The sequence below is a fragment of the Rhododendron vialii genome, chromosome 1a, assembly GCF_030253575.1.
Source record: "Rhododendron vialii isolate Sample 1 chromosome 1a, ASM3025357v1".
Taxonomy (NCBI): domain Eukaryota; kingdom Viridiplantae; phylum Streptophyta; class Magnoliopsida; order Ericales; family Ericaceae; genus Rhododendron; species Rhododendron vialii.
This window is the reverse complement of record NC_080557.1, coordinates 35,960,172-35,971,630: the sequence shown is the minus strand read 5'-3', so window position 1 is coordinate 35,971,630 and position 11,459 is coordinate 35,960,172. Positions and strand designations below refer to the sequence as shown.

The 11,459-nt window shown below is 37.9% G+C and overlaps 1 protein-coding gene across 1 annotated transcript; it reads left to right on the top strand.

Moving 5' to 3' along the window:
* Positions 1-4,482: 4,482 nt before the first annotated feature.
* LOC131323797 (protochlorophyllide-dependent translocon component 52, chloroplastic-like) lies at positions 4,483-10,130 on the top strand. The gene is made up of 7 exons (XM_058355640.1): positions 4,483-5,176; positions 6,805-6,992; positions 7,482-7,571; positions 7,655-7,841; positions 8,184-8,381; positions 8,873-9,060; positions 9,726-10,130. Exons 1-7 carry the CDS (start codon positions 4,646-4,648, stop codon positions 9,979-9,981), a joined length of 1,638 nt encoding a protein of 545 aa, XP_058211623.1. The 5' UTR covers positions 4,483-4,645; the 3' UTR covers positions 9,982-10,130.
* The last annotated feature ends 1,329 nt before the right edge of the window (positions 10,131-11,459 follow it).

The window sequence follows — 11,459 nt, the reverse complement described above, 5'->3', positions numbered from 1 at the left end:
GCTGATAGAGCAAAAAAATGGTCAAGACATAACTAAAAACCGGCAGATTTTTTACGTCTCTTAAAAATATGATAAAAAATTGTTTGGCTTTAATCATTTATGTGAAATTCCAAAGTAGTTCCCACAAAACGCGATTTACATTTTTAGTGTTGACCAAATAGTGTACCATAGCAGGGCTCTATTTCAATAGTAGTACGCATCAAATGGTAATATAATACATGAATAAGAAAAAAAATACCTCCTCTATCCCACAAAAATTTCCCATTTAGTACAATTTACAAAATGTATATTGTAGTTCACAATATTTGTTGTGATTGTAAAAAACTTTGTCTAATACAATTAAGTGACATGTATATCAAATAAGCAAGGATGAGGGCGGCTATCACTGTAAGAATTTTAGAATATGCAATTATTATATGCAAACAAAAAAATTAACCCTAACTTATATAGACTCGCCACCGATAGATTTTTTGCTATATACTAGTCTTAAATTCTCTATTTTTTTCAAGAAAGGAAACCCAAAATAGTATTTTGAAACTAAATTCAATGGCCCAAAGTGAAATAATATAAAGGAAGAGGTCTAATTAGAAAAAAAATTCTACACTTTAAACTAAAATAACTTAACATAAGACAACTTAACCTAAAAAAAACAATTTAACCTAAAAAATTAAGGAATATTTAAATATTCATACTCTTTATCCATACCATGTAAGAATTCATCCTGCTTATTTTTTATACTTATGTTTTCATCCTTCCATTATGTAAATTACCCTTATTACCCTTTTACACTATTTTATAATATATATACACACATAGTAAGCTTCTAATAAGGGCGCTCTTACCGTATTACGGTAAGAGCTTCCCCTTTTTCTTATTTTTTCTGACCAAATTTTGATGATCCGAGCCACTCAATGTGTTCAGAACGTGATTTTAAGGATACTCGCGAGAAATCAGCAAAAAAAATGACAAGGGCTTGATTTGAGCAATTTTTATTTGAACCGTTCGATAAAATACAAACAAAAACTGCTCGGATCAAGCCCTTTTTGGTCTTTTTTTTTCTTTCTAATTGTTAGCGAGTACCTTTAAAATCACGTTCTGAACACATTGAGCGGCTCGGATCATTGCAAATTGGTCGGGAAAGGGACGTCCTTACCGTAATACAGTAAGAGCGCCCTTATTAGAAGTTTTGTGTGTGTGTGTGTGTGTGTGTATATATATATATATATATATATATATATATATATATATATATATATATATATATATAGAGAGAGAGAGAGAGAGAGAGAGAGAGAGAGAGAGAGAGAGAGAGTGTGTGCGCGTGTGCGTGTGTGTGTGTGTGTGTTTTACTGTTTCCTAAATTTGTGGTATTTTAATGAATATGGAAGCATATGCAATTAGGTGAGATATAAAAGGGGAAGAGAGGAAGATTTTCAAATATTCCAACAAATCCCACTGATTTCTCGTTCCCTTTAGTGCGGACATTATCTTAAGTTCAATCCGGTTTTAGTTTCATGGTAAATTATTTGTATCATTTACCATGAAACGGGTTTTTCTATTATGTCCATTTCATGCTAAATCATTTGCACCGTCCCCATGAAATGCCTGTTCGAATCATGAACAAAACTTAATGTATCTATGGTGTCTTACGTCTAAGCAGATTTTGCTTTTCTTCCCACTGCATTTATGACGGTTTTAATTTTCAAGATAAATTATTTGCATCATTTACCATGAAAACGGATTTGTCTGTTATCCCCATTTCAATTGACCATCAAGTTGCACCACTTGACAATGAATTATGGTTCGCAACCTTATTTAATGAAAAATGGACTATTTTCCATCAAAACTGGTATTGCGGTATATAACATGATAAGTTGACCATATTTTTTGCATGTATTGATCAAGCTAAATTGCTTATCCACAAATGTCATATTTTTAATTTCATGAAACATGGTAAAATTACCATCAAAACATGTATTAACATGATTAAATTACCATCACGATTTCAGCGTTTCATGACCATTCCTAATCTAGCTTGAAATCGATTTAACAAACATGACATACTCCCAAAATAATATCATTGAAATCATGAAATATAACCCACACAATTAAGAATCAAATTCATTTGGCAAACATGACATAATTACATCATGACGTGCTTCCAAACAACAAACCCAACACAAACTCTTTCAAACTCGACTGTGGCAACAATGTATGGGTGGGTTAACCCGAAACACGAACTTTTTCAAACTTGAACACGATGAAGCTCGGATCGACTCATTTTGCACCCCTTGAATGAGCAATCAGACACATACACAAATTCAAATAACCTAAAACCATGAAATATCCAGACCAAAAGGAACCGAAAAAGAGAGGTTAAAACCCACCTCAGCTTGGTAATCGTGGTGCTTACCAGAGGCCTTGGGGTCTTCTTTCTCCTCAATGACGGCCCCATCGGCGGCCTCACATCAAACCACCAGCCCTGTCTCTTTCCTCTCGACCTTCCACTTCGGTCCGGATTTAGAGAAGCTGTTTCCGATGGAGGGTGGGATGGAGGATGGCGACATGGATGCAGCGTACAGAGACGGAGATGCGAGGGATGGTAACGGGGATGCGGAGGACATCGACGAGGATGCACGGTGGGGATGGGGACAAATTTGTGGCGGTTATGGCCGACGAGGTGTTCAAACTCATTGTGATAGCCTGCTCGCCGGTTGAGGGGGGGGGGGGGGGGGGCTGGTCACAATTTATAAGGAATGATCCATCCTACTTGTACAAGGCCTTTTAAAGTAGTGAGGGCGGGCCAAAGAACGTAGGAACTTCACAGTTAAGCGTGCTCATCTTGGGGTAGTCCAGGGATGGGTGACCATACTGGAAAGTCTACGGTCTTTAGGCGTCTAAAGCGGACAATATTGTACAAAGATGGATGAGATCGTCGTGGGCACGCGGCCGCACCGGCTCGGGCCCGCATAGGGCGCCGTGCGAGGGGCGGGGCTGGGCGTGACACTCATGTCCATTTATGGATTCCAAAACCCATTTTAGAAATATTCAAATTTCTAATGGGGTTTCCATTTTGTGGGGATCAGATAAGGATGGGAGGAGTAATTCATGGGCCTAATTTATTGCTGGGATTTGAAATCTTATGATTTCATCCCAACTTTCGGTTATATATTCGGAGGAGTAATTCATGGGCCTAATTTATTGCTGGAATTTGAAATTTTATGATTTCATCCCACTTTCGGTTTTATATATATATAAGGGCATTTTTGGGATTAAAAAAGAGTGGGGATGAAAACATAAGTGCCAAAATTGAGCAGGATGAAAACCTAAAGAGAGTGGATTCTGAGGATGATTCTTTAAGTATCCCAAAAATTAAACAAGTTAGTAGTAAACCAAAAGAGTTAGTACTATGCACGACTCGACACAATTCAAAAAGAACGATTTAAGATGCCTCAATTTAGTAGATAAATTAAATTAAAGTTAGTATTTTTTGTATTCTATGTGCAAATGACAAATATCATTTACTATGCTATTTTAATTTTTTCTAGAATCGATGACTATTTATAATGCAATGCTTTTTTATTTTTTTTTATTTTATGTTTATAGAGTATAAATTCTCGCCGTAACAGTCCAAGGATAAATTCCAAACCCATTGCCTTAGAGCCCGTTCCAGAAAACAAATAAGAACTTATTTTTTGTCCAATAATAAGGGTTGTTCCAAAAAAATAAGAAGGTGGTACTTATTTTTTCAGAATTTACATAGGTACCAATGGGCGCCGGGAGGGAAATCGTACCGACGGCCGCGCCGGGCCGTCTCCGGCCACCGGACGGCCAATCCGAGCCGTCCAAAAATTCAAAAAAAAAAAACCGAGGGGGCCCTTGGCGGGAATCAACGACATCCGAGGTGTGTAAGGTGCTTGATCCGAGCACTCATTTTTCGTGTAGGGTGCTTGATCATATATACATGGAAAAGGGGTGCTTGGATCAAGCACCCTACACATCTCGGATGTCGTTGATTCTTGAGTTAGCCCCCTTGTTTTTTTTTTATAGAATTTTTGGACGGCTCGGATCGGCCGTCCGGTGGCCGGAGACGGCCCAGCGCGGCCGGTAGTATGATTTCCCTCCGTCAGCGCCCATTATCATAGCAACAGTCTTATTTTTTGTACAAGGCAACTTCAAGCTCAAAAATCATGTGTTTACGCAAATAATTTTCCTACCACTATGGATCTTGTTTAATAGATTTCATTGAGATCTTTAATATGGTGCAAAAAAAATTGAATTTTTTTTTTCATTTATATTATTTTTGAGTTTGAAAATGTGAAATGAATTTTTTATTTGGGTTTTGTGGAATGACCCTTCTTATTTTTTAATGAGAAGTGGCAAAATAAATACTTATTTTTTAAGAAGGTTTTCGAAACAGAACCTTAGTTTGTCCATGATCCTTTGAAGCCACAAGAACTTCTTACAATTTTTTTTTAATTCGCGATTTGCTGTATAATTTCAAACCACAAGCAACTCTCTATCCATTCAACTACGCATATGCATGCAACTATCTACCGTACATGACTCTAACAAAATGCTCAAAATCTCTCACATATGAACTTGGAACATCAAAACCTTGATCCATTTTAAAGAACAAGGTACAATGGAAGCTCTCAGAGCCTCCTCTTTTTCTTCATTTCAATTCACAACGATCCCACCTAGACTCCCCAGACCCCAATTCCAGAAACCCATGTTGAATTTTCCAATCAACCATCGACCCAATTCATCTTTCTCATCAATCCACCACAACAAACTAGAATCCAGGCTTTTTACAGCCACATCGCCAACCGTTTCCGCAGAATTTGCCGACCCACCTGAACAAGAACTTGAATTTGACAGCCAGGGAGAAAAGTTCGACTGGTTTGCTCAGTGGTACCCGGTTATGCCGGTGTGTGACCTGGACAAGAGGGTCCCGCACGCAAAGAAAGTGTTGGGTCTCGATGTGGTGGTGTGGTGGGATAGGAATGAGAATGCGTGGAAGGTTTTTGATGATAGGTGCCCTCACAGGTTGGCTCCATTGTCTGAAGGAAGGATTGATCAGTGGGGGAGGTTGCAATGTGTGTACCATGGTTGGTGTTTCAGTGGCTCTGGTGATTGCAAATTCATTCCTCAGGCACCCCCAGAAGGTCCTCCGGTAATAATCCTTCGAATGAAAACTCTGCTATTGTCAAATTCCTCAAGGACCTCAATCCATTTTTTGGCAATTATGGTGGATTAATTTCATTGGCTGGTTGTTAGTCTATTATATCTCATATCTGTGTGGACTTGTGCTATGCATGTGATGGAAATTCATTTTCCCCCTCCTTCCTTCCTCTATGGTTTTTATGTACTCTATCTGTATCATGTTTGATCATCCCTCTTTGCTTGACGTGGCTTATTTGGAGAGAGAGGGATAATAGATTCTTGGATGGGTGGAGAGGCCTATGTTTGGGGGCTTAAGAGTCTTTGTCTTTCTACCTTGCATAGTTGGGAGACGAGGAGTGATATCCTACCTTCGACCTGTTTCGGGATATGATAGATGTTTCTGTGAGTATAGAGTGGAGTAGAGGGGTTTTTCATTAGATTGGTTTTTAGGCTTCTTGATCTTTGGTAAGCTTCTTGTCCTTGGCCTACTATGGTACATGTCATCCCTCATGCTTTTTCTATATCTTTGTTTATTATCAACAAAATAAAATGTTTAATGTGGGATTCCAAGCAACACACGAAGAAGGTTGTGGTTTCTTAGGCAAAAATAATATCACATAATACTGAGTTGAGAAAATAACTATAAGAGTCAAAGCAATATGTTGAATGTAACTACTACAATGAATGCAACTATTGAACTTTGAAATGCAAGGGGAACCGTTAGAGATGTTGATGTGATCATACATGAAAATTAGAGCAATAGTTTTTTTTTTTTTTTTTGAAAGGATTCGAGCAATAGTTTGGATGAGGACATTCACAGGGAAGCTTGTGAATTTTCATCAAGACAGTTGACTTACAATTTGATGCCTTAAGCTCGTGGACTAGTTGAGTTTGAACACCTTGGTGCAAGAAAATGGGGATTGGTATGTATTTAAATAGGGTAGGATAAGCTTAGATATATACTAGGTAAGTTTATAATTATACTATTGTAAATTTGCAATGTTTTTCCTATCCTGGGATAATGGGATTGGCTCTTATCTTCCATAGCTACTTTTAAAGGGTTCCAAGTCAGTGTTTGGATCTTGGATATCTGAAATAAAATGACTGAAAAAGGTTAGGAAAACAAAACTTAGATTTTGGAGGGAAAAAACTTACCTTCTATTTTTTCCTCAAATCCAAGATCCAAACATAGCCAAATAAGGAGGTAATTGTTTGGTCTAAATATGCTACGGGCCCTTTTTTTTTTTTCTTTCCCCTTGTAAGGTTTTTAATATGTTAGCTTTAAATTCATTATCTTTTGCTTGTAACCTTTCTGGAATTTATATTAGAAGAACTCCATTGGGTTGTTACCTGGAGCACTTCGGAAGAAGCCTTGCGATGTTGTGATTAGTGTGATCCAATGTGCACATTGATTAGATGCTCATGCTAATGTTGAACCGTGCATATGAGTTTTTAGAAGATGAAAAACAATTATGCATCTCCTCTTTCTTTCAAGAGTTTTAGTTTGATATTATTCAAGTTTAAACTGAATGTCTTCCTCAGTTTACCTCTCACGGCATTGTGTTTGGTTTATGTTTTGGTGTTAATGTAGTTACTGACATATGTGGTCTGTTCTGATATTCCGAAAAAAAAATGCAGGTCCACACATTCAAAAATGCATGTGTCGCTGTTTATCCCACTACAGTGCAGAATGACATTGTTTGGTTTTGGCCAAACTCTGATCCTCAATACAAAGATATCAGCACAAAGCAAAAACCCCCATATATGCCAGAATTGGATGACCCATCATATACTAAATCGATGGGGAATAGAGATATACCATATGGGTAAGCACAGATAAAGCCTACCATTTTTTCTATCCTTCTCATCTTCAAGCAGAAGATATGTACTGCTGGCTATTCAATTCTCTTGCTGTTGATTGAGTTGCTTGTATTGATCTTTTTGGAATATCTAGTCGAGACAAATCTTTCTTTCTAGTAGTTACTCTGAGTGTTGGGGATTAGTGTTGCATTATGAAGAAAAAATACCCCTAAAGAGAAGGAAGGAAAATAGTAATTTTTTTTACCCCGTGATTGGCTTGAATCTTTGTGAAACTTCTGATTGGTTTTTTTATCCTGCGAAAGTCATTAGAGTTAGTTGTAGTTAGTGAGGTTTCGAACTCAGTCAAATGCATGGGAGTACATGGTGCCAACCCACTCCACTTGCGAAGCTTCTGAATGTCATTGCAACATATATGTAAGGTTCTCTGCAAAATATTCCATTTCTGTTTCCGCTTGAGTTCTTCTACTTCTTATATATCCTGCTCATATTCTCAGGTATGAGGTTTTGATTGAAAATCTTATGGACCCTGCTCATGTTCCATATGCACATTACGGAATAATGCAAATTCCAAGACCTAAAAACAGATAAGTACTCCAAATAGAATAATTTAAGTTACAATTTACACTTTTTCATTCCTACATTTAGCTGAGAACTATCTTTATTTCACTGTGAAGGCCGATAGAGAAGGGGGCCGACCACTTGATATGAGCATAAAGAAATCCGACCTTAATGGTTTTATTGCAAGGCAGGAGGCGGGCTACAGTAGATTTATCGCACCTTGTATTTTTTCTGCTTTTACTTCTCTTGCTGCTGATCAAAGTAATGGATCTGCGTCTTCAGCTGGGACGAAAGAGGTAAACAAGCCAATCTGTTTCATTACATCAACTTGATAGTTTTACTTTGTTGCTTTACTTTTGCCTTCTATGTGCAACTCAAGTCTTTTGTTTTCAGATCTAGTTTTTCTTTTCTATTATTTCTACTACTCCCCTCCCTCCCAATTTGTTTGTCCATTTTTAAAGAATTTATTTATAACGCAACACAAGCTTGAACTTTCCAAAAGTGGCTTTAATTCAAGTTGGACTTGTCAATTCAGTTCAAGAGAAGGGCAAATAGACTGGGACAATAGGAGTATCTCTTTCTTTTATGCATCTTGGCTTTGATTTGGAACACAAGCTAATATCCTTACCTATATTCAGGAGCCATCTTCACCTGCGGCACAGCGCAGACTTGCTCTAATTTTCATATGTGTTCCAGTCAGTCCGGGTAATAGCAGATTGATATGGACTTTTCCGAGAAACTTTGGAGTTTGGATTGATCGAATTGTTCCACGATGGCTGTTTCATGTTGGTCAAAACTTGATTTTAGATTCAGATCTTTATCTTCTACATTTGGAGGTAGCTTCTAACTTCTATCTCTTTCCGTATTACTCAAAGAATCTATTTGCCACCAATGCAGCTTGTTCATTTGATTCTTTTTTTCTGTTCTTGAAGTTTGATCAATAACAGAAGATGTCTGCTACAATCATGATGACTATACTGAGTGGGGACAAATTAGAAAACCTAAATTTGTCAGTTACATTTGGGGTTATATGTTCACTCCGAGTGCATCTGATCAACTCAAACTAGCGACAAACATAGCATTACAACTCGTTATGTTCACTTGCACAAATGCATCATGTCATTCAACTCTATTTGGGGCGTTATATTTCACAAACGCATCATGTCATTCAACTCTATTCAGGGCGTTATATTTCACCCGAAAAGTTAAAGCATTGTCAATCACATCAATTCTTGCACAAATGTCCCTCTGTGAATCAAAAAGAGACTCAGAGAAACGTTTTACTGTAATAAGCAGACAATTTATGACTCCTTTACCTACTTTTCAGGAACGAAAGATAATGGACATTGGTCTCTCCAATTGGCAGAAAGCTTGTTTTGTTCCAACAAAGTCGGATGCCCTGGTTGTTGGTTTTAGAAGGTGGTTGAACAAGTATGCAGGTGGTCAAGTTGATTGGGGAACCAAGTTCAGTGGAGCCCTTCCCCCTTCTCTGCCAAGAGAACAGCTACTGGACAGGTAACTGTCTATAGCTCGAAGCAACTACTGGCAAAAGAAATGGTTTTGTTCATATGTTATCCATTTCCGGAAGACTATTAAAACTGGATTTGGAAAATTTCTTCGAAATTTTTCTTTCAAGATTTTTTCTTTGTGGAAACAACCTATTTTGCAGAAAACACCAAAAGTCGTTCTCGCATTGATATGGAAACAATGAGTGGTTTTTTTTAACCCTTTTCATTGTTTTTGTTCCCGTAAATGAAGAAAACAAAGAAAAATGTGAGAATTTTTAAAAAGCCATGAAATAATTTGGCACATCACAAGTAACAATATTCCAAAGTACCGAAAAAAGAAAAAAAAAACATCACAAGTAACATTCCAGTGCTGCTAACTTAAATGGAATCCATTGAAGTATTGGAATCATGACCAGCCTCTTTTTAATTGCTGAGAAGGAGGATGATAAACTTGTATCAGCTGAGGCCAGTGTCCAACCCCAAGTTGGTCTTTCATGTGTTTTTTTAAGGCAATCAAATAGAGATAACAGAAAACAAATCCGCAATTGCAGAATGGAAATTCGTTTTCGTGCTATATGAGATCTAACAAATTTCAGCAGGCCAAAAAATGCACACCATATCGAATTTCCTAAACTTTGGAGAGTTTTATGATCCTTATCTTAATTGGTCCAGGTATTGGTCCCATGTCGTGAATTGCAGCAGCTGCAGGGTTGCATATAAAGGTCTTAATGTGGTTGAGGTTGTGTTACTAGTTATCGCCTTCGCTACTATTGGGATCGTTGCCGCAGTAAAGCAGGAAATATTATCATCGGCCGCGCGCAATACTCTAGTTGTGATAGCAGTTCTGTGCTTTGTGGGTTCAAGGTGGTTGTCTCACTTTGTCTACAAAAATTTCCATTTCCATGACTATAACCATGCCCTTCGCTGAGACTCTGTTCCGGATACATTAGTTTGATACCGCGGTATTTGTATATGTACACTGACACGAACGCTACCCGATTATAGTTTGTACGAAAATATGATTAGGAAAAAAAACTTGTCGAGAAAGTACAAAATTTATCGAGTTCTTGTTGTTAAGTTGATATCTATAGCTGCTGTGCTGCTTCTAAAATTTAGCAAATTAGGATGTTGAAGTCTCTGGTGTTCTAGTTTTGTCCGTGTTCGGGCTCTCCGCCCCGAACCCATAGGATTAGTTTTAGGGCTCCCCGCCCTGAACCCGCTCCGATGACATAGGAAGAATTCTGTTCACCCTAGCAAGGGTGTCCTCGTTTCGAGCCTCACTTCAATGATCAAAGACATTTTAATTGTCAAAAGACCCTATTAAAAATCAGCTCAATTGATTAAACGATTTAGAAAAAACTGAGAGTGCCGGGTAATTTCCTATGCCAAACAGGTCTAATTACCTCGTCAAGGCCTCACGATGTATTAACCGGTTTGCACACTTGATATTTGATTATTTGACGAAACTAGTAGTTAAATGATTACTTTATAATAAGCCTAATACTATCTCACACTTTTTGAAATTACACAATCCAATTTATGTTTAACTCGGGCTGTAAAACTATAGTTAAGCACCAAATAGAGTCTCATAAAATAAGAAATTTTTCGGTGCTGGGTGGGTATATCCCACGTGATGTCTACTTGGTATATTCGGGCCGTCCAATGCACTTTTAGACGGCCCAGATTGAAACCCTCTCTCTCCTCCCATTCCACCACTTTCTCTCTCCAAATTCGAGCTGTCCAAAATCGCAATGAATAGTTCGGATATACCAAGCGGACACCACGTGATATCCACCACCCGGCACGGAAAAATTCTTCCTCATTAAATACATAGTCTTACCTGAACATCGGACAGTCATGTACGGTCAAACAAATAAAAATGCTAGCACTACAAGATTTTCACCCACTCAGATAATCAACGGCTCCGTGAAAAAAAAAAGAAAAGAAAAAGATAATCAACGGCTCGGATTTTAATCCTTACATCTGACGGTTTATATTTTCACCCATTTAGATTAGATCCGAGCCTACATGCCGAGATGAGAGGACCGAATGGGCCGCTCGACACCGCTGCCCAAGCATGGGGTAGCATCTCCCATCCGCTATTCAAATCTATATTATAAAAGGGGACCACCGAGCACGTGTTTGGCCTAGACAAAAAAATTATCATTGTGTCAAATTTTAATTTTCCCTAATTACTCTTAACATTCTATAACCGCAAGGTTAAAAATGGCAATTTAAGCCAAACACTAAACAGCACACGTACTATTTGGGATGGGCATTGTGTCGTGGCATTTTGTGTTTCGTGTTATTTCGGGTTCGTGTCAAAACACCGGTTAACATAAACGTGTCAAATATTTTGACACTAACCCAACCTACTTAAAATCGTGTCATGTTCGAGTTGACACT